The following is a 27,545-nucleotide window of genomic DNA, read 5'->3' on the forward strand; positions in this document are numbered from 1 at the left end:
TCCCCACTCTGAATCTGCTGTCTAGATAGTTTGTCCTTTTACAAGTCTTGGGATCCCCTTTATTTAAATATATTTGACATGTGTTCTACTTAGTAGCTGTGTGAATGTTTTTCATTTTTATGACAGGAAAAAATAACCAAAGACAGCTATTTACATATTGTAGATAAGGCTAAAATAATCACAGAACAAATCAACTCAGCACAAAATGATGGAAGGACCTTGCAGTTGTCCTTGACACAGGATGGGCCTTCAAAGAGGCTCATGTATTTAATACTCAGTATGGGAATTGGAGGAAGAGGTGCAACCTCTCTAAACCACTGAATAGAAGAATCAGTTTTTTCCAATGAAAGAATTAACTATACGAACATCAAACTATCATCTTAAGCAGCTTGCCATACTGCCAAAATTTCAGCTTCAAGACTAACGAACCTGGCATGAAGGCAAATTATCTTCAAATCCAAGGTCTTGCAATGTCTAAGGTGAAGTGTCCAGGAAGATTTTAAAAACTGAGTGTCCGTCCAGGAATTTTTCTATTAATTCTCCTTTAACACAGTTGGAAGGCAGCAGCTTCTCCTCTAGCACAATCTCACTAGCACCAAGTTGATTTTTAATTGGTATGCCAGTACCATAATGCCACCTCTTTAACTGCTTCACAAATTGTACCTCTCTCTTCCGACACTTCAGATATGATAATTGCCTCAACCATTTTTAGTTATTCCTACTACCACCATAAGTTGCCAATATAACCTTCACTTCATATGCATCAGATGGATGGGGCACCATGAGAGAACTTTAAGCTAGTACTGGGTGGAAGAGGAGAATGTTTACATATATAGTTTTCCTCCCTCCTTCTATGATCTTTTCCCACTAGTATATACAAATTTAAGCTAAAACCTGTACCAATGTAATGCTATGGTTGATTCCGGTTAACTCAATGTTTTCACATCTGTTCTCCCTCTCCCACAACCTTAACACAAAAATAAAGTCCTGCTTTGTATGCTCCTTTACAGCTAAAGTGTGGCTGGTGGAGCCCCTTATAGCCTCCCACCCCCAATTCTCCACCTACCAGACTTTGGGGGCGTAGGGAGGGATCTTGGGACCTCTGCCTTGCAGCAGGGTGGTGGGGTAGGGTCTTCTGCCCAACTGGGAGGTGGGTCTTGTGGCTTCAGCCCTGCGGGGTATGCTTGCTGGGGTTCGAGGAGTCAGCAAGAGCGGGGCTGAAGCCCCAAGCCTCACCAGGCACACCCTGTGGGGCTGAAGCCCCGAGCCCCAGCAGGTGTGCTCTTGAACTTCTGAAGCTTGTCGTATACGGCTTGGAGAGTCAATAAGTTTGGCTGGCCCTGGTGTTGTCATGCAATTAGTGCCCATACCATCACCACATACTTGTGCAGTTTTCCTAGGTCAGATGCCTATTTAATATTGCTATGTCTGTGTGTATTTCCAGGCAAGTGAAACTTCCTAGAATTATCTTGTGAAGTGCTGACAGCTGGATTTTAGTGAATTGCAACTGACTATCAGCATGTCTTCCTTCAGTGTTGCTAGAACAGATATAAAGTGAGAGCAAGAGCAGAATGGCAAGGAATTCACACAAAAATAAAGCATGTAAAGATGCTGGAATCCTTAAAGCTTACATATACTGAGTAGTCCCCTGGAGTTCACTATCTTTTGTAATAGACCATTCTTCATGTAAGATACCTTGTTTATGGTAACACACTTCTAAGGATCTCGTACTGGATTTACAAACGTTAAACCTTTCACTGCACCAGCAGGGTGACGTCACACACAGATTTTTTTTTTTTAAATGGTAACAAGAGATGTAGAATAGTTTTAAACATCATTCTTTAATAATATACAATGTATGTTACGAAAGAGCTAAACAATTCAAAGTTGACTCACTTCAACCATTTATGCTATTCTGTTACATAAATTTTAAAATTCACTAATCTGCCAGACAGAAATGAGAGCTACTTCTGTGTGGACCCAGTCCAGGAAGTGTTTTATACTTATGCTCTCTGTTGGCTTACCAGCTACAGTAATTCCCAGAAACGTGCTGACATTTTTTAATATACTGGCACAAAGTAAAAAAGAAAGCCAGTTAATTTCTTGCTCTCTCAGAACCATAGGAAGGAAACCTGCAGTTATTACTGGAATTTAGTAATATTGAAATCATGAGGCTTACTATTGTGATGTATATTTGGTATCTATTAATTTTGGATATAATTATAATTATTGATAAAGTTATTTTCAAACTGCTCTGGTTTGCAAACTATGGAGATTAAAATAAAATGTAAAAAAATTCTTCAGTGTCCTTGAATACTTGGGTCATTACGGCAATAATAGCTGCTGCCAAAAACAAAAGAACAGTTCTTCCCATCTTTCATTTCTTCCCTTCCCCGCTCAAATCCCAGTCATTCTTCCAGTTAACCAAAGTTGAAGAGGGTTCCCATCAGAGCTAGTTAGTAGTACCCGAGTGACCAGAAGGGCTACTGTAGAAAAACAAAAGGTGCCTGCATTCATACCTGAGCATTATCTCAGAAGTTGACCTGTGCCAAACCTTCAAATTCAGATCCTCTCTATATTGGACTGTCATTGAATAGCTGATTTTCCCCGTGACTTAAATGAGGTTCTAATTAGAGTATTTATACAAGCCTAGGAAACTTACTACTTAATTTTAAAAGTTTCAGAAAGTGTTGTGAAGGTTTGCTTTAAACTTACCTTTCTGGTTTCAAACTGAGCTTCTTCTTGGCAACAATCTCTGCAGAATGGATCTAGTTGATTCAAGCTAAATTGTCCAAGAAGGTTGCAAGAACTACATAGCAAGTTACTGGAAAAGCCTAGTTCTCTGCATGCTTCTGATGATAACTGCGCCCCATACACAGATATCTGAAAGCGAATAAACAATCATTACATATTTTAGCATTTCAAATAATTATTTGCAGTTGTGGTAAGGGAATGCTATTTGATAGCTAGTCGGGACTCTTGGGTTCTACTCTTGACGCTACAACTAATTTGCTTTTTCAGTTTAGGTAAATCACTTAAACTCGTGTAGCACTGAAGATATGCTACAACTCTCCATTACAGCTGTGCTCCTGAGGATGTAGCAGTGGGCAGTTTCTGGAAGCCTACTTTGCTTTCCTGCTCCAAAGCAGGCCCCAGTACAGCTGTTCTTGCATACAAGTTCAGGTGTGTGTGCACTAACACTTCAGCTGTGGGAAAACAGTCTGACCCCACACAGCTTTTACTGTGGACAGTTCAGCCAATTACAGTATGATTACAGCATTCATATGAATGAAGGGAGCAACACGGAGAGAAATAAAACAAATGCTTAGAAGGAAAAAAAAAGGCAGAGAATGTAATGAACCCAAAATGAGACTTGCAATCATTGATGCATTAAGTATTATTACTCCTGCATATTTTCATTTTTCAACAGGAGAATGAACACGTTAAAACAGTGGTTCTCAAACTTTACAGGTGACCCTTTCACATAGCAAGCTTCTGAGTGCGACCCCCCTTATAAATTAAAAACTTTTTAAATATATTTAACACCATTATAAATGCTGGAGGCAAAGCAGGGTTGAGGTGGAGGCTGACAGCTCACAACCCCCCATGTAGTAACCTCACGACCTCCAGTTTGAGAACCCCTGTGTTAAAAGGTATAAATTGCCTAGGGAGACTGTAGAATCTCCATCATTGGAGATTTTTAAGAGATTAGATCAGTGGTCCCCCCAAACTTTTTACCTCATGCACTTCCCCCTCCTCTCCCCAGAGCTGTGGCAGGGCCGCAGCTCCAGGAGGAGGGGGCCCCAGCTGGTGGTGTGGTGGGGCCAGAGTTGGGGCCTCAGGCCTGGAGCAGAGCTGAAGGGGGAAGGCACTCCCTCACCTCCTGCATGGGGGCTAGCCCAGGCCTCCCCCACATTCCTCCATGTCACCTTAGGGGGACACCCCCCCCACAGTTTGGGAACCTCTGGTCTAGATAATACTTAGTCCTGCCATGAGCACAGGGAACTGGACTAGATGACCTCTTGAGGTCCCTTCCAGTCCTATGATTCTATAACATTTCCTCTAATTTTCTTCCTATGGTACTTTCAGTAGCTGTGTGATTTGCAGCTCAGTAAAAGAGGATAAATATTGTATTTAATACAATCCTATATTTTTCATGCATGGGTGGATGGGGAAAACTAAGTTTTTTGTGTGTTTGTTTTTTAATTTAAGCCATCACTGCTCATCAACACTATGGAAAGGGAGAAGTCTGGCAGATCAGATTCAGATAGCAAGGGCAGCAGTAACACAACATTCTCCTCACTATACAACATCCATAAACCGTGAGCCGAAAGGGGCAACCACACAGCCCTTTTCCAAATCCAAACCACACCTTGCTCTTGGTACTGAGAATGCCAAGCTCTAACTAATACTACGGTACGGTGTCGGGTTAGGGATACATGGGGACAACATCCAGTTGAAAGGAGAAGACCAGCTCACTCGTTTCCCGAGTTACCGTCCAGCCTCCAGAGCAGCAACTTGTTAGTTATAGTCAACCCAGGTTAGAGCCGAGAGGGTAACCCGGAGAGGAGAGACTCTACCTCTCAAAACCACATCAGAGCCACCCACCCTCCTAAACCGTATCTACCACGGGCGTGAGCCAGTGCAGGATCAAGCCCTCCCCGCGGGCGGGGCATCAGCACCGCCGCTTTCTAGCAGGGACCAGAAGAGAAAACGGCACAGGCGGGAGCAGGGGGAAATAACGGGGAGGGGGGGGGGAGAGAGAAGGGGAACGTGCGGGTGCCAGTTATGGGAGAAAGGACAAGCATGAAAAGAGCCGCCCCGGCCGCTAAGCCACGTCTCTCTGTCACTCGCTGCCCCCGCCCCAGCCGGCGGCTCGCTGCCCGCCAGGCCCTATGGGCTTTAGCCTCCCTAGGAAGGGGTACCCACGGCAGCCCTCTCCCTCGAGCCCAACCAGATTGGAAGCTGCCCTCACCGCCTGCAGCACGGCCAGGAACCAAAGTGGCCAGCGCCCCAGAGCCGTTAATCCTGTAACGGCCGCCATTTTAGTGCGGAGCTGCTCTGTCAGCGCCGCCGCCGGGAGGCTGCTCTCAAGACCCCACCCTCGTAGGGTGACCCTTCACTGCCTACGTCGAAGGAAGCAAAATGTACGAGTAGGACCCTTACACCGCCCAGGGAAAAGATTATCCCAGGGCTCTTTATGTAGAGAATCTGAAGCGGAGCTACCTGGCCCTATCCAGGGAAGGGGTTTAGAATGTAGCTGGAGATATCATGTAGGAACTGTAATCAGGCATCAACGTGGTAACCCCACACGGGTCCTTTTTCTTCTTATAACCTACAGCTCAACAGCGCCCAGACCTACAGTCCTGAAGATTGGCAACCAGATTAACCAATGGCGCTGCGATTTTGCTGATTGCCGCGGTGCCAATGCCCAATAATATATAGATATGTGGGCCGGACTTCAGAACAGGTATCCAATGGAGAAGGAACGCGTGTGGGAGGGGCGCCAGGTCCGTACCTCCATTTTATTGGGGTGGAGCATTGGTGGGCGGTGTATTGGACTGATCGGCCAATGGGATGGGGAGAGGGTGGGGCGCCGGGGATACCGCCCAATGGCGGAGGGGCCGTGGGTAGAGCGTGTGTTTTGCTAGTCAATGGTGGGGTTTGGTGGGCGTGTGCGCGGTTGGGCGTTCGGTTGCTGAGCAGCGCACGCAGGCGGGGGGAGGGGCTTGGGCTGGCTGGCGGGCGGCCGCGGAGTGAGGCTGGTGAGGGGCGGGCTGGCGCGGGGGGTGGCTGAGACAGTGCTGGCTGGGGGGCCTCGGGAGGGATGTGAGAGTTGTGTGTGTCCCTTCGTGCGAGCTCACTGCCACCCTCGCGCGCTGCGTCCCTGCGGCCCGGCTGAGGCTCCCCTCGGCCTCTCCGGCCGGGCCCCACGTTATGTCGTGATCCCGGGCGGGCGGCGCTGCTGCTGCTGCTCATGGGGCTGCTCAGGATTATGCTGCCGCCCAAGTTGCAGCTGCTGGCGGTGCTGACGTTCGGGGTGGCCGTGCTCTTCCTGGAGAACCAGATCCAGAAGCTGGAGGAGTCCCGCGGCAAGCTCGGTGAGTGCGAGAGGGCCAGGGCCTGGGGGCACTTGGGGGAGAGAGGTGGGGAGGGGGTGATGGCGGGGAAGGGCTGGTGCTGGGGCTATTGCTGCGGTTGGGGGATAGGGCTGGGGGAGAGCCGGGGCCACAAGCTTAGAGGAGGGACGAGGCCCAAGGACCAGAAGCGCTGAGGCGGGAAGGGGGCATAGGTGAGGTACGGGGACTATGCACATATGGGGGTGTCTGCCGGGTGCATACCGCACAGAGCTGAGAGGGAAGGGTGCAGTGAACAAAGGTGGAGCTGGCGGGGAAGGGGAGAGATGGCAGTGCACAAATCTGGAGCAGTATCCGGAGAATGAGGAATTGGAAAGCGTAACTCCCTCCCCCTTCATATGTTGAACCCACTAATGTGGGATATGGGAACACAACTCCTCTTCTCCCAGATGGCCATTGTGTTTACATGTCTGGAAATTATAAGTAACTTGAACGATATGATTTGGGGGACCCTGCAAAAGAGGTTGTAAACAGTAGAGGAAGCAGCCGTGACCTTTGAGTTTGTATGCACATAATGCATTTGTATGCACATTATGCAGGATCGTGAAGCCAATGAGAGATTAGTGTTTGGGGAAAATATATAGTTATAAAGAATCTAAATGCATATTTTGTCAGAAAGGGAAAGGAAAGTTAAAAATCAGTATTGGGCTATTAGCAGCTGTTGGCCTCTGTGTGTATTGTGTGAGATGCAGTTGGAGACTGAAGTGCAGCAGTGATACCTGAAGCAAGCCAGGCTCTGCTTCCTCCTCCGTGTGCTGCTGCACATATTTAGCCTAATCGTCTTTATTTTGACATCATAACAAAGGAAAATACAGAAGATAATTATAGTTAAAACATGTATGTTTGGTGAAAATCATCTTAAATCACTGTAATTATAAATTCACATGATTTGTTTTACTCTTCCTGAACACAGGTTTTAAATATTTATATTTAGCAAGTGGTGGTGGTGGTTATTGCTAGCCTCATATGCTCTGTTATGAAACAGTAGTTAAACAGTATAAAAGTACATCCTAATAACTGCCATATACAATTGTTTTTTCCTGTAAAAAAACTTTCACTTTTCAGTTGTGATTTCCCTGCTAAAATAACACTTTACTACTTCACGTGTACATTAAATGTCAGACTACAGAACCAACAAGCATTGGATTAAACCTAATCAAAATGAGGAAATGCCATTTCAAGGCCAATATAGTTCATTTACCTAAGAGTTGTAATTGGAGAGCAGTGGGACCCCGGAAATACCTAGGCATGGTGAGGTGGGTTGAGAACAAGTTCAGCCCATGTTTCTAATTGCCTAATCTGCTCAATTTAGGAATTTGTGGTAAAATTCTTAATATTTGAATGTTTATGGATTAATCCAAGAAAAAAAAAGGAATGACTATACAATGTTCTTACTAGCAATAAGGCTAGAAATGGATTTTGAGTGCAATGAGAAGTTTAATGTTGCAAGCCTATGAAAGAGGTGAAATCAGAGTAATGGTCAAAATGATGAACACACATTAGACATGCTTTGTTATCTGGATTAGGTAATGGAAGTTAGTGTCCTGTAAGAAGGCAGTGATTGACTGGATGAGCGGTCTGAGTCTTCTTTAGCTATACTTATTCAACTAAAAGTTACTAATATTTGAAGGGTGATTTTTTTTTCATAGTTTAAATATTTTAAGCAATGGTGTTATGTGAAAAAGAGAAATACTTGTTATGGAATCATAGAATATTTTGAGCAGATATTGTTGATAGAGCAGTCGAGGTTTAGTTGAGTTTTGTGCAAGTCTATTTTTAATTGTTCGGTGCCAGTGGTTTAAGTGCATCTAATGCTGGCAATGGATGTCATACAGGAAAATCCAAGTCCTGCCACAAAAGGATTAATGTAATGCAATGTGAGAGTAAAGAGTATTGCTGGTAAGATGTCCCAACCCTGTGCTCCTCCTTAATAGATATGCATTGGACATGATTAAGATACATATTTAGAGGATTGAAATATACAGCTCAGTCTGCCTCAAGAAAAGAATCATATCACTGTTTTGCTGATGCTGTTTTTATTTTTTAAGAATGCTTGAACTCTGATTCTGAGCTTTGATATTAAAATATAATTGGAAAATTTGCCTTATAATGAACTTGTTAGTGGCTGCCAAAGTTTGTGTGGGAGGAGAAGCTAGGGCTTTTTATTTTTAGTTTTCAATTATTCTATGTGGGTTTAACACTATGTTAGATCATGTGTGTTTTTAATCTTGATTAGGTAGTATCTTTGTATGAAAGACCTGTTGCTACAGTGATGTCCACCAAAAGGTGCCCCTTATTTTTTGTGCATGTTAAAAGAAATAAATTGAAATTGATAACTTTGTCTTCATTTTAGAAACGTTCTGTATCTGTTAGTATTATTTCCATCCAACTGTAATACAGAGAATGTAGTTTCACTAAATTAAACTAATCAATTTTGGCCCGATGCACTTGGTTTAGGGGAGTGAACATAAAGAAAAAGAAGGGTGTGTGTGTGTGTGTGTGTGTGTGGAAAGACTAGTGATTCCATGGACTGCTTAGAATAATGACTGCAATTTAGTTGAAAGGCCTATGAAAGTAGTCTGTGACAATTAAATATTGCTCTTAACATGGTACAAACAACATGTAATTTGGTTTAAGTCCCATATTATTGAATTATATGTACATAATATATCACATGAGAAACAATGTCTTGATGGGATGTAGAAATGAATAACTGCACGACTTACATTCTGATTCAAACTACAGTATGTCACTTTAATGGAACAGTTAGCAGAAAACAGTTCTACAGAGTCTTATGAGCAAAACTCATAAAACAGCATTTCCTGATACTTTCTGATGGAACAGGATTCCCTGACATGCAAGCTCCATTGGTTTCTATATTGCAGCAAGATTTTCACTCTGATTCAGGATTAATATAAAATAACTCACATGAAATGAGAAATGGGTGCATCTTTATGGGAGACAGAGAAAAAGGGACAGTTTTATTTTCTTGCAAGTATAATTCATTCATTCTTGCAGCTAAATTCCAAAGTCACTATTATGTATAATTTTTACCTCTCTAAGGACTTCAGAAGTTAATTTGCAATGGGCATTTGGTTTTCTCACATTGTGGCTAAATTCCCCCTTTATTATTCAGATTGCTATGCTCCTAATGTTGCCTTTAAAAATGTTTAAATTGGGCTATTGTGAACTTGGTTTGACGTTTTCTTTTGAATAACTGATGAGCCCACCATGGGCAACACTTGTTTCTTAAGTAAGGGAAATCTTTTTCAGTTAAAAAAATTAAAATAAAGTATTGCTTTAATATCTGAGAAGTTGGTCTCAGGATTCATATTTTTCAAGGGGCTTCTGTCTTATTGTTTCATGTGGACAGAATAGCAAACCTTTTTAGAATCCCATATTTATTAAGGGAATAATTGACTATGAAAATGATTTACTATTGCTTCCTGCCCCAAACTACCCTGGGAAATCTTGTTTTTTCTTGTGAAATTTAGTTAATTGTTGAGAAAATAGGATTTATTTTTGCTAATTGAGCAGATCAAGTAGAGAATAAAGAAAACAATTGTGTGTCTCTCCTTCCCCCCTCCCTCCCCCGGTTTTCTTTTTTGTTGTTTATGGTTCACTTCTTAGGTTTATGGTTCACTTATTAATCTAAATTACTTTCTTGTAGTGTATTAAATATTGGCTATTTCCAAAGCCCTGTGGTCCCAGAAAGTGATGGATCTTTGGGCCTGCTGGCCCTTTGAAGCAGTTCGTGGTACTTAATTTATTGTCTTTCAGAGTATTTCTGGTGTCAAAGCCCAGGTTCAGGTACCTCTTTGGGTGGGGTATTAACATATAACCAGTAATCCTGATTATAATCTGTAATTTTATAGAAAACATTTTAAAAATATATTTATTTATTCTCTAAAATTTATGACAAAACTTAATTTGTGTTGTTGCAATTTTCTAACTAAGCATATCTAAATCTGATTTATAAACTATTTAGTAAGAAGATTGAATTCTAACTTTGTTCTGTGAATATAAAACATGACTTTGAAGTAAGCCTCTCTTTACTTTCTGCCAAAATCAACTCAGAGTTTATAACTGGATTTATTCCCTGGGCCATCCCATAATATTGTTAAGTTTCCCACTCTGTACCCACATTTGGCAGCTATTACATAATGATGATGCTACCAACTGACTCCAACATGTTCGTAAAACATTTATTAACAAAGAGTTAATTTCACTTTAATATTCACGGACCATTTTATTTGATCATCCTTAAAGGGAAAGGTGCTTATCGTTTCCTGCATTCCAGCAGGAATTGGGTCATGTGGCTCATACCCATCTGTATAATGCTGCTGTGGTATAGATTGCCCCATTGTATATATGGGCATACATTTTAGGCAACAGTGAGATCAAGTATGAGCAGTGATGTGTTTTGTTGAGGGCAAGAGCACGCCATTGACCATCCAAAAGAGTCTAGTCTGAGATTTTGAATACGTGGCTATGCCATTACGTACACAGTTCTTGCTTGGATTTATTTCTAAACATATTTTTCTGTAACTGATTCTGTTTTTGGCATTGCTGGATTTGTGACCTACAGATATTGGTAGAGCATCCTTGTGGCATTTCCACCCATTTGCAGCAAGAATCTTATGAAATGGGCTGACATAATTACCTGTGTTGAATTCTTACTGAATGGGTCAGTAGGAGTGGCACAGTATTCCATGCCCTTTACTTTTGAAGGGGATGTGAAACACATCGTACTGATTCTTCAAGCTGAAATTCAAAACAGTGCTTCTCCCTTCTGTCATTTTAAGCTCCAAGCTATTGTAGTAAGTCTCTGCTGATTCATATTATTTTGAGCTCCAGAATAACCTTATGTTAAAAGCTTTTTGTACTCTTTGGCTAACTGGACATAAATTGTATGACACATTTGTACATCAGACTCAAAATTCTGTGGAAGATCTAGCAGAATTAAAAATGGAGGTTTATGGAATTAAATATGAAAAATAAAATCAACACACAATTTGTTTATTTCTATATTAAAATTTCTATCTGCCCCATAATTTTCAGTTGTCAATGTAAAATGTATGTACAATGTATTGATAACTTAGAATTTGTTAGGAGAAAGCAGTAGGTTGTGGTGTTTGGATGGAGGCCATTTATGTTTTTGGCGCCAGGGAAGGCTTGGGATAAGCACATTTGTTTAATGTTTCTGCTAAAAGTATTGGTATTTCAAGTTAACATTACTTACATTGTTAATATTTTCAGTAGTGTACACCCACATCACTATGAATGGTGGGTCATTAAACACCTCTTACAGCTACCATTTTAGGCCTTCTGTACATGATCCCAAAGACATTGCTTTATTGGTTACACTGTTCATATTTGAGTTTCTTCACAACCATAAGGACTAGAAATGTAAATGTTTCTATTGTAAATAAAACGTTTAAATTCTGTAGTACAATTCTTTGGTGAATTCTGGGGCCTAGTAATACATTAGAGATCTCCTTTTTAGATGAGTGTAGGTGGTTGCCCATATATAAGAAGGTACATCATTGACCATGTATGTGACAAGTATACATCCAGAGTTACACTATTCTGTTCTTTCCTCTACTGGAGAAGCTTTTCCCCTTCTACCATTCTTGAGAAGGAAACGGTCACTGACCATTGTCAACACTAAAAGTTTTCAGGAGCTTAGAGTCATTTGAGTACAGATGCAGAAGTATTTACAGAAATCTATTTCATATTTTTTTTGTTGACCCTGAAACAGAACAACCACCTCTTCTGTGAAGCTTGATTTTCTTTAAGGCTGTTGTGACGGGTTGGATCACAGAAACCCCCTTGGGAGCTGCCACCCGATGTGCAAAGACTACCTCTGCTCCTGTTTTCCCTGCCAGCTCAGGACTCCAGCACCCTGTCTTGCTGAGCCAGACACTCCCGTCTGCTTCAACCCAGACCCAGGGTCTGAATCACTTGCCCCAAAGCTGCAGGTTTACCTGAAAACAGCTCCCAGAAGTGTGCTAGTCTCTAGCACTCAGATGCCCAACTCCCAATGGGGTCTAAACCCAAATAAATCCGTTTTACCCTGCATAAAGCTTATGCAGGGCAAACTCATAAATTGTTCGCCCTCTATAACACTGATAGAGAGATATGCACAGTTGTTTGCTCCCCCAGGTATTAATACATACTCTGAGTAAATTACTAAATAAAAAGTGATTTTATTAAATACAGAAAATAGGATTTAAGTGGTTCCAAGTAGTAACAGACAGAACAGAGTAAGTCACCAAGTAAAATAAAATAAAATGCGCAAATCTGTCTAATCAACCTGAATATAGATAATCTCACCCTCAGAGATGCTTCAGTAAGTTTTTTCTCAGACTGGACACCTTCCAGGCCTGGGCACAATTCTTTCCCCTGGTACAGCTCTTGTTCCAGCTCAGGTGATAGCTAGGGGATTCTTCATGATGGCTCCTCCCTCCCCTTTGTTCTGTTCCACCCCTTTATATATCTTTTGCATAAGGCGGGAACCCTTTGTCCCTTGGGTTTCCACTTCAAGTATAGCATTGGAAGTAGGATAGATTAAAATAGTTTATTAAAAAAAAACCAGTTTTTTATTTAAATCAATTTTTTAATCAATTAAAGACTGGTTTATTTTTTAAAAAAATTAAATGCTGTTTTAGTGCATTTTAATTGAATTGAATTTCCATCCAAATAGAGCTTGACGCAAACCATAAGTAAAATATCATCATTTATTAAATAAAAGATGCATCATTCACCATTTTCTAACAGTGTAAAAATTAAGAATCTGAATAAATGTAATTTAAATTATATAGTTACTTACATTATATCTGTACATATTTATCCGCTTGATTAGCAAATAGAAGCACCAAATTTAATAGGCTTTATTGTGTTACAAATAACATGTTTTAATGGTTACCAACTAATGAAATGAACTTTTTGGGGGGAAAATAACTAAAGCTCAAATGCAAAACACTATTAAAATTGATTATTTAAATCAGGGTTTCCTGCTTGTTAATTTAATTTCTTTGATTTAAATCAGTCCACCCTGACCAGAGGTGGGAATTGAGAAATAAAGGCTATATATAAGAAAATATTAAGACATCAGTGATTTACAAAAAAAAAACTGTGTGTACAAGTGAGTGCATTTCGCTGCTTGATATGAAAAGCAAAATTAGATCTGAACTGGAATTGTTTCCAATATTCTTCAGTTCTTCCAGGGAATATGTAAAAGGTCTCTTTTATGGTCTAGATCAGAGGTGGGCAACCTGCGGCCAGTCAGGGTAATCCACTGGTGGGCCATGAGACAGTTTGTTTACATTGGGCGTCTGCAGGTATGGCAGTTTCCAGTTGGAACTGCAAATCATGGCCACTGGGAGCTGCGGGTGGCTGTGCCTGCGGACGGTCAATGTAAACAAATTGTCTCGTGGCCTGCCAGCGGATTACCCTGACAGGCCACAGGTTGCCCACAACTTGTCTAGATTGTAGTCTTGGGGGCTCTTACATCAGAAGACACTAATGGAATCTGTTTCATAAACAGAGTTTATTCCCCATGATACTGAACCCTGGTCGTGCAATCATAATCGAAGATTGTCTTTTTTATTTCTTGTCTCTTCTGTTCTTAGATACAAGAAATTCATTGGACACTCTAAATGCAAATGTTAGAAGCACTTTAGGAGTTGGGGAGAATGAAAAGGAGGAGGAAAGAAAGGAATGCCTGAAGCGAAGAGGAGAGGAAAAGATCAGACAAAATGCGGGGAAAGGTAGAAAAGAGAGGGCTTAATCTTGCACAGGATAGTAGTGACTTAAAGTTGTTACTATCTGATTATTTAGTAGCCTATGTGAAATAAGCTTGTTCACAGTCCAGGGTCCAAATTGCAAAATTCACCACCAGATTGGCAGAGAAGTCAAGAATTGAATTATCTTCTTACCCTTGAAGGTGATCCCTCCAGGTCAAGGTTGAGATATGTTAGCTAGATAGAGTAAGAAACTTGTATACTGCTGTTTGTACAGGATCTGTTACGTGGATAAATAGAAGACTTGTTTCTTTGGGGCTGCTAATTGAGCATCTTTCATCAAATGCACGGTTTAAAGAACTCTGTCAACATTATTGAACCCCCTTTTTTGAAAAGGTTTGTTGCAAGTGAAAGCTTGAGGAAAATGAAATATTTTAAATTTAATTTTAGGTGCTGCAATTATTATTTTGTAATTGGTGGTGTTGCAACACTTGGGGCCCCAATCATGAATCAGGACCTTATTATACTAAGCACCGTACAAATATATAACAAAAAGCCCCTTTTGAAGCTTAAATAATTTTTTTAAGGTTGGGGTAAATGAACTCTTCCTACTTTAGTGTTGTATAAAAATCTGACATATTTTACTGTTCTTAGAGGTATTTTTAAATCCCTTTATTTCCTTTAATAAGATGCAGCCTACTTTTCAGTTGTGTACTGCCAATTTAGTGTGTGGTTCTTAAACCAATCACTCAAAACAATGTTAGGAATCTTGTTTAATTGTCCTTGACAGTGTAGCAAGTACTGTGCCTTAATACATTACTTATAATTGGACTTTATTTAGATAGAACAGTTGCTTATACTTTAAAATGTACTAGCTTAATTACAAAAATGTAAAAGAATTATTTATTAAAAAGGATGCTTGTTTGCTGTTGAAGTAGCATAATATATTAATTTGGGCTCATAGTGAAAGAGTATTTATCACATCAAGGAGGTGGGAGAGATGAGTATGTTTCAGCCCCTTGCCGTTGAAGCCAACTGGACAGTCAAATAGTTCATGAGCCAGTCATTTCCATATCTACCGAATGGCAACCACGAATCGCTCTTAGAATTACTCTGGCCACACTTATCCTGCCTTCTGGTATTGCATGACTTGTCTGACAATTCTGGCACCACTTTAGAAAGTAGAAGACTTCTAAATGTCAAATCTTCCACATACTGCCACTTATCTGATCCAAAAAACTATCTGTTTGTGAAAATATGTGTAACTTGTAGTTAATGTTGTAATTTGTGTCAAGTGTACAAAAACCTTGTCAGAATGCTGTTAAAGTATTGGTAGTCAGCTTGTTTGAAAAGTGGTGCTATTTATTTGTACACATTTTAATGTTTAACTTGGCAAAAAAGTATTTTTCAACAGGATGGTGTTGGCGTAGTTTAACATTTCTGGGAAATGAAATGCCCTTATTTTTCAGTCATAAATGAAAGATAAAGCATTGTGAATGGCAGGGGTCAATAAAGACAGACATACTTGGAATTTGGCCAAATGGCTGCAACTTTATTTAAACATACAAACTTAAATAGGATAATTTCTGAGGGCAACTTGTCCTTGCAACAGCAAAATGGGGGAAGGGCAGGTAACATCTGCTTCAGGCTGTCACTAACTTGCCTGCCTTTTGATGCTGAAATCCCAAACATAATATAATCCTATTGATTTAAACCATCTAATTAAAATCAAGGCTGAATTAGAGCTTCTGCTCACAGCCCAGAATTCTGGGCAGACACCTTCCTAAAGAAATCATTTAACCTGTTAGTATAATGAATCCAACCCTTTTTCTCAGAGCTTAAATCATAGTGAAAGTGCTTGACCACAGCCTCCTGATCTTTTGCGTTGAATCAGCCCTCACCCCTGTCACTTCCTTGATAAAATGGATCTGCACACTTGCTGCCAAAATTTACCAGTGCTACTAGCTTTAAGCTTAGCTGGATACCCCAGCAGCATACCAGAGCACCTCTTCTCAATACATGTAGAAATGTTTGTGACAGATACGACAGTATCCTGGACAAATCTTAATGAATTGAGTAACATTTTATTGAATTAATTTTTTTACGAGTTGATTGTTCTAAAAATGCAAATTTTTATTGCTACTAAAGGATTGTATGTAATTTTGTGGAGGAGATGGACCACAGGCCTCCAGGAACTAAGTACAATAGGGGGTAGTTAAGCAAATAAACTCAGTTGTAACAACTCCAGAGTGCTACCGCTGCCTGGAGAGAGGTTCACTGGTTCAAACTGGATGCTCCTGAGACCTACAGACAAAGAAAGAACTTTTGGATAAATAACCTGAGTTTAAACTGACTCGGGGCCTTCTTTCTGATCCAGCATACGGACAGGATCTTCTGTCCCAGCGGAGGGCCCCAGTCCTTAGGGGAAGGGTTGGAAGGACTGACACTGACCATCATGCTTGTGGAAATGGGGCCGTGCGATCTGGTAAGCATACTAGCATGCGTGTGGGTTATTTTATTGGTTTTAGTATGTTTTCACTGTAATGCTTTTACCTTAAAGATTAATGTGCTTGCTTAGAAAGAACGGTGCAGAAAGAACGGTGCAGTAACTTAACTGTGGCAATTACACTGTGTACCATCTCTGAAGAGAGGCACAAAGTAGGCCTTGTTAGGTAGACTGTCTTTTGCTGGGGATATCATAGTGTAGTCAGGGAACTGTGTAGTCTGGTGGGAATGCAGAGAGATGCACCTCCACCCAAGAGAGGTGATGGCTGAGCAGCCTGGAGTGGGTGTCATTGCTGAACCATAAATAGGGAATACAGGTGCTGTTGACCTGAACTGTGATAGTGTTCATGTTAAATGGATAAGTTCTTGTGTTTCAGAACTGCCCATCATCATGATGAAAGAGTTCAGTGTTGTCGTAGGAAATACTTTTGGGCTTCAGGGTCTGGCTTTTAGCTTAATCAGCTAATGTCCTTACTGCCTGGTGGATATGTGTCCTCTGACATTTGCATGGCAGCAGCTCAGACCATACAGCCCAATCAGTGGAAAGAAGGGATTCAGAATTGCCCAATGCTATTTCAGGTGGAGGAGGAGCCCTAGTCTTAATCATACTGTTGTCCCTAAGGTGGATGATGAGACACTGGGGTAGGAGAATCAGCCATTGCAGCTCATAGCTCCAAGGCATCAGCTGAGCCCACCATATGATTTGCTGACCAAACCATTGAGGCAGCACATGTTTCCAAGGGTTGTCCTCGCCAGTGATCCATAGGGAGAGAACATTCAGGGAATCTTATCAGGTGAATATAGGGAAAAAAACTAGAAGAGTAAATAGAAAGGGTGAGGGTAGGTGGTATCTGTTGTCCAGAGGAAGGAAGGAAGGAGTGGGAAGCTCTTATGAACTGCTGAAAAGCAAAGTGATGGTGGTATGGGCAGAACAGGAAGAGGCCCGCTTTCAGTCCATCCTTTTATGGATGACACCCCCTGCCCCTGAACCAATCTTGACACATTTTAGAAGTTCTGTCCTTTTGGCTTGTGTATGTCTAGGACCTGACTCCACATGTGTATGCTGGCTGCATGGTCTGAAGTATCTTAAGTCCAATATTTTCATCCAGAATTAGGTTCAGACTTTGTTCTCCTACATTATTCAGTTTTAGAATATATAACTTGTTTATAGCAATATTGGGACTATTTAATATGTTTGATGTTAGTTTAAGTATGGGGATCATTTTTCAGATGCCTTAATTTACATTACATAAACGAATTAGTGCCTGAATAAGGACAAAACACTTTTGCTTATGGACATTCCCACATTTCATACCCATGTAAATCTATCTTTTATTCCCCAAATAAATGGCTTTACTTACGATGCTACATGTTTCTGATTCAAATTCCATAGATAGCCATCATAAAGTATGTATATCATAAAAATATCATCGCTACTTAAAAGCACCTTGTGGAAGGCTAGCACCATGTTGTGCTTTTCCACTCATGAATTATTGGGTTTATGGATTAATTTTGCATGTAGAATTTGGAATTAAATTAAATTTTGAGTCTGATTTCTTTCTTGGAGTATCGACTAGAAGCACACAAACATTCAGTGATAGGGATGTTGCAAAACTTTTTCATTTTTTTTAGTTTGGGTTTTTATGGTGTATTGTATGAGTGTGTGAAAACTAGGTATCTAAAATACTTATGGCCCCCACTATCGTAGTGTTTAGCACCTCATACTCATTGATTGATTGATTGGAATACCCTGTATCCCCATTTTGCAGAAGATGAATTGAGGTAAGGAGAAACTCAGTAATTCACTCAAAGACACCCAGGAAGTCTGTGGCAGAGCAGAAAATTAAACCTGGCTCTCCTGAGTTCCAGGCTAGCATTATTACCAGTAGACCAGTTTTCCGTTCTCAGCTATGGAATATTGGTATAGAAGAGTATAGCTTGTTCAGGAAGAACAAGCAGGATTAAAAGGGAGGACATGTTGCATTATGTGTCAAGGAGATAGACACTTGTTCTGGGGTTCAGAAAGAGGTGAGAGGCAGACCAGTCAAGTCTCTGGGTGTAGATTAAAGGGGTAAAAAATAGGAGTGATGTCATGGTAGGAAGTCTACTACAGACCACAAAATAAGGAAAAAGAGGTGGATTAGGAATTTTTTAGAAGAAATAATGGAACTATGCAAAATGCAAGACTTGTTAGTAGTGGGGAGCTTTAGCTACCCAGATGTTTGTTGGAAGAGTAATATGGCAAAACACAAAATTTCCAATAAGTTCTTGGAATGTGTTGGGGACAATTTTTTGTTTCAGAAAGTGGAGGAAGTATCCAGAGGGACAGCCATTTTAGAGTGGATTCTGATTAATATGGAGGAATTGGTTGCCAATCTGAAGGTGGAAGGCAAAGTGATGATAAAATAATAGATTTCATGATTGTACACATAAGGAGGAATGAAAGCAACAGAACAAGGATAATGGACTTCAGAAAAGTAAATTTTAACCAACTCCGAGAATTGGTAGGTAAAGTGCCATGGGGTGAAAATCTAAGGGAAAAAGGAATTCAGGAGATCTGGCAGTTTGTCAAGGAGACAATAGTAAAGGCACGACTGCAGACTATCTTGATGCAAAGGAAAGATAGGAAGAATAGTAATATAGTAAGAAGCTAATATGACTACAGCAGGAGCTCTTTAATGACTTGAAAATGAAAAAGGAATCCTACAAAAAAAAAAAAGTCGAAACATGGACAAATTTGCTAAGGAAGAATACAAAAGAATAGCATAAGCATGTAGAGACAAATCAGAAAGGGTAAGCACAAAAGTTACACCTAACAAGGGACATAAAGATCTGCTGCTTATTGTCTTTTAACTGTATTAAGAACAAGAGAAACATGAAGGAAATTGTAGGCCCTCTAGTTAGTGGGAAAGAGCTAATAACTGATGACACCAAGAAGGCTGAGATGTTTGTCTATTTTGCCTCTAGTCTTCACTAAAAAGGTTAATGGTGACTAGATACTCAATAGAATTAATATTGACAAGAGGGAAGGAATGCAAACCAAAATAGGGAAAGAACAGGTTACAGAATACTTACGCAAGTTAGATGTATTCATGTCATCAGGGCCTGATGAAATTCATCTTAGGCTACTTAAGGAACTAACTGAAGCAGTTTTGGAACCATTAACAATGATCATTAAGAAATCATGGAGCACATATGAGTCCCAAAGGACTGGAGAAGGGCAAACAAATGCCTATCTTTAAAAAGGGGAAGAGGACCTGGGCAATTATGGACCAGTCAGTCTAACTCAATACCCGGAAGATACTGAAACAAATTAATAATCAATTTGTAAGAACCTGGAGGATAATAGGGTTATAAGTAGGGGTGTCGATTTAATCACAGTTAACACATGCGATTAACTCAAACAAATTAATCGTGAATAATTGTCGTTTTAATTGCGCTGTTAAACAATAGAATACCAATTGAAACTTATTAAATATTTTTGATTTTTCTACATTTTTAAATATATTGATTTCAATTAGAACACAGTATACAAAGCTGACAATGCTCACTTTATATTATTATTTTATTACAAATATTTGCACTGTAAAAATGGCAAACAAAAGAAATAGTATTTTTCAATTCACCTCATACAAGTACACCTCTACCCCAATATAACGCGCCTCTCGGGAGCCAAAAAATCTCACCATGTTATAGGTGAGACCGCGTTACATCGGGGTAGAGAGAGGAACCGCTTTTACCGCTTCCTGCCCCAGCTTCCCCCCTCCCTGTCCCAGGCTTGCCACGCCAATCAGCTGTTTGGCCTGGCAAGCCTGGAAGGGGGCCAGCGGAGCAGCGGTGGCGTACTCGGGAGGAGGCGGAGATGAGCTGGAATGGGGAGTGGTTCCTCTGCGCCCCCCCCCCCATTACTTGCTGCGGCCCTCCCCGGGACCCCCCCCCCGCCCTAGCTCACCTCCGCTCCATCTCCTCCCATGAGTGCGCCGCAGCTCCGCTCTCCCCCCAGGCTTGCGGTGCCAATCAGCTGATTGTGGGAGGAGCGCTCGTGGGAGGAGGCAGAGGTGAGCTGGGGCAGGGGGCCGCAGCAAGTAAGGGGGGGGGGCACAGAGGAACCGCTCCTGCCCCAGCTCACCTCTGCTCCTCCTCCTCCTCCTCCCATGAGACACCGCTCAGCTCCGCTTCTCCCTCCCAGGCTTGCCGTGCTAAACAGCTGATTGGTGCGGCAAGCCTGGGAGGGAGGGGGGAGAAATGGAGCGGAGGTGAGCTGGGGCGAGGGGGCCCTGGGGTGGGCCGCAGCAAGTAATAGCGGGGCGCAGAGGAACCGCTTGCGGTAACACGAATTCGGATACAATACGGTAAAGCAGCCCTGTCCCCCGGAGCGCTGCTTTACCGCGTTATATCCGAATTCGCATTATATCAGACCGCATTATATTGGGGTAGAGGTGTACTGTAGTGCACTCTCTTTATTGTGTAAGTGCAACTTACACATGTAGATTTTTTTTGTTACATAACTGCACGCAGAAACAACAATGTAAAACTTTAGAGCCTACAAGTCCACTCAGTTCTACTTCTTGTTAAGCCAATTGCTAAGACAAACAAGTTTGTTTACATTTATGGGAGATAATGCTGCCCACTTCTTATTTATAATGTCACCTGAAAGTGAGAACAGGTGTTCGCATGGCACTTTCGTAGCTGGCATCACAAGGTTTCTATGTGCCAGATATGCTAAACATTCGTATGCCCCTTCATGCTCAGGCCACCATTCTAGAGGACATGCTTCCATGCTGATGACATTCGTTTTTAAAAAAAAAACGCATTAATTAAATTTGTGACTGAACTCCTTGGGGGAGAATTGTATGTCTCCTACTCTACCTGCATTTTGCCGTATATTTCATGTAATAGCAATCTCTACTGATGACCCAGCACATGTTGTTCATTTTAAGAACATTTTCACTGCAGATTTGACAAAACACAAAGAAGGTACCAAATTCCAATGTGAAATTTCAAAAGATAGCTACAGCACTCGACCGAAGGTTTAAGAATCTGAAGTGCTTTCCATAATCTGAGAGGGACGAGGTGTGGAGCATGCTTTCAGAAGAACAACATTCCGATGCAGAAACTACCGAACCACCAAAAAAGAAATCAACCTTTCTGCTGGTGGCATCTAACTCAGATGGATGAAAATTTACATGTCGGTCTGAACTGCTTTGGATGGTTATTGAGCAGAACCCGCTATCAGCATGGACGCATGTCCTCTGGAATGTTGGTTGAAGCATGATGGGATATATGAATCTTTAGTGATAATGCTGCCCTCTTCTTGTTTACCGTGTCTGTTGCAAATGTAAACAAAATTGTTTGAGCAATTGGCTGAACAAGAAGTAGGACTGAGTAGAGTTGTAGGCTCTAAAATTTTATATTGTTTTATTTTTGAATGCAGTTATTTTTTGTACATAATTCTACATTTGTAAGTTCAAATTTCATGATAAAGAGATTGCACTACAGTACTTATATTAGGTGAATTGAAAAATACTACGGTTTTTTTTTTACAGTGCAAATATTTATAATAAAATAGTGAGCACTGTGCACTTTTTATTCTGTATTGTAATTGAAAACGATATTTTTGAAAATGTAGAAAATATCAAAAACTATTTAAATAAATGGTATTCTGTTGTTTAACAGTGTGATTAATCAAGATTAATTTTTTTAGCCACTTGACGTCCCTAGTTATAAGGAATAGCCAGCATGGATGTGTCAAGAGCAAATCATGCCAAACCAATCTAATGACTTTCTTTCATAGGGTTATTGTTCTGGTGGATAGAGGGGTAGCAGTAGAAGAGCAAAAGTTGATTTTAGTAAGACCTTTGATACAATCCCACCTGATATTCTGATAAGCAAAGTAGGAACATGCAGTCTAGATGAAATTACTATAAGATGGGTGCACAGCTGGTTGAAAGACCATACTCAGAGTAGTCATCAATGGTTCATTGTTAAACGAGGAGGACATATCTCATGGGGTCCCACATGAGTCAAAACTGGATTTGGTACTAGTCAATATTTTCATTAATGACATGGATAACGGAGTGGAGAGTATGCTTATAAAATTTGCAGATGACACCAAGTTGGAAGGGGTTGCAGGCACTTTCAAGGGTAGGAATAGAATTCAAAACAACCTTGACAAATTGGAGAATTGATCAGAATTTAACCAGATGAAATTCAATAAAGATAAATGCAAAGTACTTCACTTAGGAAGGGAGAAATAAATGCACATCTACAAAATGGGGAATAATTGGCTAGGTGGTAGTACTCCTGAAAAGGATTTGATGATTATAGTGGATCGCAAATTGAATGACTCAATGCGATGCAGTGCCAAAAAAGTCTGTCATTCTGGAGCGTATTAATAGTGCCATATGTAAATCACGGGAGATAATTGTCCTGCTCTACTCTGCACTGATGAAATCTCAGCTGGAGTACTGTGTCCAGTTGTGGGCACCACACTTAAGGAAAGATATGGACAAATTGGAGAGGAGGAGAGCAACAAAAATGATAAAAGGTTTAGAAAACCTGACCTATGAGGAAAGGGTAAAAAAAAACTGGGCACGTTTAGTCTTGAGAAAAGAAGACTTGAGGGGGACCTTGTATCAGTCTCCATATATGTTAAGGGTTGTTATAAAGAGGACAGTGATCAGTTGTTCTCCATGTCTACTAAAAGATAGGACAAAAAGTAATGCTCTTAATGCGCAGCAAGGGAAATTTCGGTTTGATATTAGGAAAATCTTCTGTACTATAAGTGCTGCTGTGGAATAGGCTTCCAAGGGACGTTGTGGAATACCCACCATGGAGGTTTTGAAGAATAGATGGGACATACCTGTCAGGAATGGACTAAGTTTACTTGGTCCTGCATCAGCACAGAAGGGTGGACTTGATTTCTCAGGATCCTTTTCAGACAGACATTTTTGTTTCTGTGAAATAGTTCTTCAACGTTGGAAATAGCCTACTCAGATTTCATGAGAATGAAGGTTATTTGAAAGAAAACGTCTTAATAAGAAAGAATAGATTTGGGTGGCTACACATTTTGGCTTAGTGATATCTGAATAAGAGGTTTGGACTCTGACTGGAGCAGAATAGAAACAGGGTAAATGTCTTACAAGATCAATGCAGAGGGGAGTTTGGGGAAATGTTGTAAAAGGGTGTTTTAGATAATTGTTGTACAGAAAGGGAGAAGAGTGTATTTGGTTGTGAACGCTGAATGGGTTTTGATACCCTTCAGTTTTATGTTACTTTCATATATTATCCTAAGTCAGGGGTAGGCAACCTTTCAGAATTGGTGTGCCGAGTCTTCATTTATTCACTTTAATTTAAAGTTTCGCGTGCTGGTAATACGTTAACGTTTTTTAGCAGGTCTCTCTCTATAAGTCTGGGCTGGGTGTGTGGGGGGGTTCAGGGCAGAGGGCTGGGGGTGTGTTGAGGTGCAGGGCAGAAGGCTGGGTGTTGGGGGCGACTCGAGGTCAGGACAGAGCACTGGGGAGGGTGTGGGGGATGCAGGGCAGGAGGCTGGGGTGCTCGGCTCGTGGGGGTGCTCCCAGCCCCCTGCCCTGAGCGGCTCACAGCAGGGGGCTAGGAAGGATATGCCCTGTTCCACCCCCTCCCCCCAGGCCCGTGCCTACCTCTCTCTGCCTCCTCTACGGAGCAGCGAGCACGCTGCCGCTCGGCTCTGCTCCGCTCCCTCTCCCCCTCACAAGGGCCATCGCCGGCAGGGAGAGGGAAGGGGAGGAGGAGGGGCCGGAATGTACCAAGCTGTGGGAAGAAACGGGGGAGGAGGGAAGCTTGGCTGCCGCAGGACCAAGCTTCTGCCTCCTGCCCCCGCAGGGGAGAGCGGTGGGCGGTGGGGCTGAGTGGGACGGGGGGCCGGGACCCCCTCCCTCCCGCTCTCCCCTGCGGAGGCAGAAGCTTGGTTCTGCGGCAGCCAAGCTTCCCTCCTCCCCCGCTTCTTCCCCCAGCGTGGCGCTTTCCGGCCCCTCCTCCTCCTCCTCCTCTCACCGGGCAGGCAGCGTGCCACTCAAAATCTGCTCGCGTGCTGTAGGTTGCCGACCCCTGTCCTAAGTTGATTGCATGGCATTATTCCTTAATAATGTCATATCTTAATGGTGTGCATAAGAATTGCAGATAAATATAAAAGCTTGGCTGTTGATCTCTGTAAGATACACCTGAGTGGCCCAATTCAGTAGTGGCTGAACATTATTCACGAATGTTTGGCATCTTATGTAAAATAAGTTGGTAGTAACAGTTTTAGTTTCTGATATGTGGCTGTCCATGTCTCAAAACCACTACAGTTGATACTGTTTCTTACCCATGTTGGCAGTTTCTGCCAAGGATGTGAATTGGCACAGAGACTGAACTGCCCTCTTATTAATTAGTGTATTCCTTCCAAGTCAAGCATAGAAGTACACTGCCACTGCAATTGAATATTGTAATAAACTGCTTCTCTCCCCCACTCTTATTTGCTTTAAAGTAGTAATCTTGGGTTTGCTGAATAAGGTCAAGATGTGTATTTCAGGAACTAATTTTGTTGCAAAAATCGTGACTAGAATTTGATTTTAAGTTTTATTTACATTAGGGCATGAAGGATAGGCCACCAGAGTGCCCCCTCCTCTGGGCTGAGACGTCTGTGCTGCTCCTATTCCAGGGTGTCTGTTCCTGGTTTTGCTGCATGATCTTAAGCAAATCACTCTACTTGATATATATAATATTCAAAGTTTTATTATTATATGTGAAATTCTTAATCATTCATGGCTAATTTTATTATTCACCAAACAGTTCATAAGTAAAGTCAGAGAATACATTTTAATGAAATGGGTTTTTTAAAAAAAAAAAAGGTGCTTGGAAATGGAGACATTTATCATCACTTTGGGCCAAACCTGTTTGTTCTTTCCCCACCCCCTTCACCTTTGAGGTGAAGATGATGACAAATGGCAGTTTTTATGTCAGTGTGATTTACCAATTTGTGTTGAAACATGTAAAAGTGGTGTATTGATTGATTAAAATATGGTTGTGAAGTGTTTACTCAAACCTGCTTAATTACCTTAAATTGCAAAAACAGTGTGTGTGGGGGAGGGTTATTAGTCACTCATTGAAGTCAATGGGAAAAGACCTGCATTTTAATTAAAGAAACCAAGAATCTCCCTGCCCCCAAGGACCTTATTTTATTTCTCTGTTCTTTGTTTTTATATAAATCATTAATTTTATCTGTGAACTTTTTTTGTCTGGAATACCTCTTCTACTCCAATATGCAGTACAGCACTGCTTGTCTGAGGAAAAAAGATTGAAGAACATCTCATTTACCTGGAGGTAAGGATAAAAGACTGTTGGAGGGATGAAGGGAAGCTGATAATAGAAGCAGCAGAGAAAATTAAGCAACTTGGACACATGGGAGCACAGAAACAGGGATTACTCATATCCCTCCAAGCTTTCGAAAAGTGGAGAGAAACTATGCCTACTGTGTTCATTTTGTCAGTTACTTTAAAAAAAAAAAGTCCTCTTCCAGAAGTCTCCACTCCCTTGATATTTTATCCCCTCTCCTTGCACGCTTTTACTGAAGATAAAGAGGGAATGCAAATGCAATTGTGGGAAAAGCACTTTTTTTTTAAGCTCACGTTTCTTACCATGTACTTTGAGAGCATTGTCACGAGGGTGGATTGATTTTTAAACTCCAATTTTAATCATGATTTAAATCAGTAAGCTGGAAACCTTGATTTAAATAATTAATTTTAATCTTGTTTTGCATGTGTACTTTCTAATTACCTTCCTAAAGAAAAGTTGATTCTTGTGGTTGGTAACCATTAAAACATGTTGATTTGCAAATATCTTTTACACTAAATTTGATACTTTTTGCTAACCGGGATAGTACATTATATCTATATATATATTTACTTAGCTTAGCATACATTTATTCAGATTACTAATTTTTTTTTAAATTATATTAGAAAATGGTGACTAATGCATTTCTAATTTACTGGATGGATTTTTACTTGTGATATGTGTAAAGCTGTATTTGGATGGAAATTGGAATTCAATAAAAATGTGCAAAAACAGTGTTTAATTTTTTATTAAATAAATAAAACTATCTTAAATGCACTAGATACATAAGAAGAATACATTTATCAAAGCCTGATGTGCTTTTAAAACAAACCGATTTAACAAAATAATTTTGAAAACCAGTTTCAAGACTGGCCAGGCTACAGTGTGAAATATCTGTTTTTCTCCTTCATGAAAACCCACCCCCTTTATTGACTCATTCTCTGTAAGGAACCCACCCTCCCCCTTCCCCCAGCTTGCTTTCATACCAAATAAAGTCACTATCGTTTAAAAATTATTTATTCTTTATTAATAGATTATAAAAAGAGGGAAGCTGGGTGGGGGTTGGGAGGAGGATCAGCGGGAAGGAAAAGGCCACTAAAAAAAGGTTTAAAAAATGACAGCCTTTCGCTTGGGCTGTACACTGGGGTGGAATGGGAAGGTGTATGGAGTCTTTCCCCCTCCCCCCCCCGCATTCTTACACGTCTGGGTGAGGAGGCTATGGAACATGGTGAGGGGGGAGGGGGGCTATACAGGGGCTGTAGCGGCACTCTGTTATCCTGCTGCCATTCCTGAAGCTCCACCAGACGTCGGAGCATGTCTGTTTGCTCACGCAGCAGCCCCAGCGTTGCATCCTGCCTCCTCTGATCTTCCTGCCGCCACCTCTCATCTCGAGCGTCCCTCCTGTCCTCACGTTGGTCCCTCCTGTCCTCACGTTCACTGGCTTCTTTCCTATACTTTGAAACCGTGTCCTTCCACTCATTCAGATGAGCTCTATCACTGCGGGTGGATTCCATGATTTCTGCGAACATATCGTCTCGCATCTTCTTTTTCCGACGCCTTATCTGTGATGGCCTTCGGGACGGAGGAGGGAGGCTTGAAGAATTTGCAGCTGCTGGAGGGAGGGGAAAAAAGGAGAGAATTTTTTGAAAAGATACATTTTGCAGAACAATGCTTATACTCTTTCACGGTGACCAACACTATTCACATTACATAGCACATGTGATTTCTGTGCAAGGTCGCATTTTGCCTCTTAATATTGAGTGCCTGTGGCTTTGCTGCTAGAGATCAGACGCAGGTCCGGGCAACA

At 41.3% G+C, this 27,545-nt stretch overlaps 2 protein-coding genes across 4 annotated transcripts in view; one reads left to right on the forward strand and one right to left on the reverse strand.

The window, feature by feature from the left end:
- SELENOF (selenoprotein F) overlaps window positions 1–5,134 on the reverse strand; it is a 37,391-nt gene extending 32,257 nt beyond the window's left edge. The window contains exons 1-2 of the mRNA XM_005298094.4: window positions 4,976–5,134; window positions 2,716–2,883 (exon numbers count right to left, since the gene is read on the reverse strand). Coding sequence (XP_005298151.3) covers window positions 2,716–2,883; window positions 4,976–5,044 — 237 coding nt within the window. The 5' untranslated portion in view covers window positions 5,045–5,134. The remainder of the gene's footprint in view (window positions 1–2,715; window positions 2,884–4,975) is intronic.
- A 556-nt stretch (window positions 5,135–5,690) lies between these two features.
- HS2ST1 (heparan sulfate 2-O-sulfotransferase 1) overlaps window positions 5,691–27,545 on the forward strand; it is a 169,865-nt gene continuing 148,010 nt past the window's right edge. The window contains exons 1-2 of one of the 3 annotated variants that reach the window (XM_005298095.4): window positions 5,732–6,101; window positions 16,260–16,367. In XM_005298095.4, coding sequence (XP_005298152.2) covers window positions 5,978–6,101; window positions 16,260–16,367 — 232 coding nt within the window. In that variant the 5' untranslated portion in view covers window positions 5,732–5,977. Of the gene's footprint in view, window positions 6,102–13,586; window positions 13,910–16,259; window positions 16,368–27,545 lie in introns of those variants that run through there. The other 2 variants (XM_042840532.2, XM_005298096.3) reach the window with 2 other exon arrangements.

Source organism: Chrysemys picta, chromosome 8, assembly GCF_011386835.1.
Source record: "Chrysemys picta bellii isolate R12L10 chromosome 8, ASM1138683v2, whole genome shotgun sequence".
NCBI lineage: Eukaryota > Metazoa > Chordata > Testudines > Emydidae > Chrysemys > Chrysemys picta.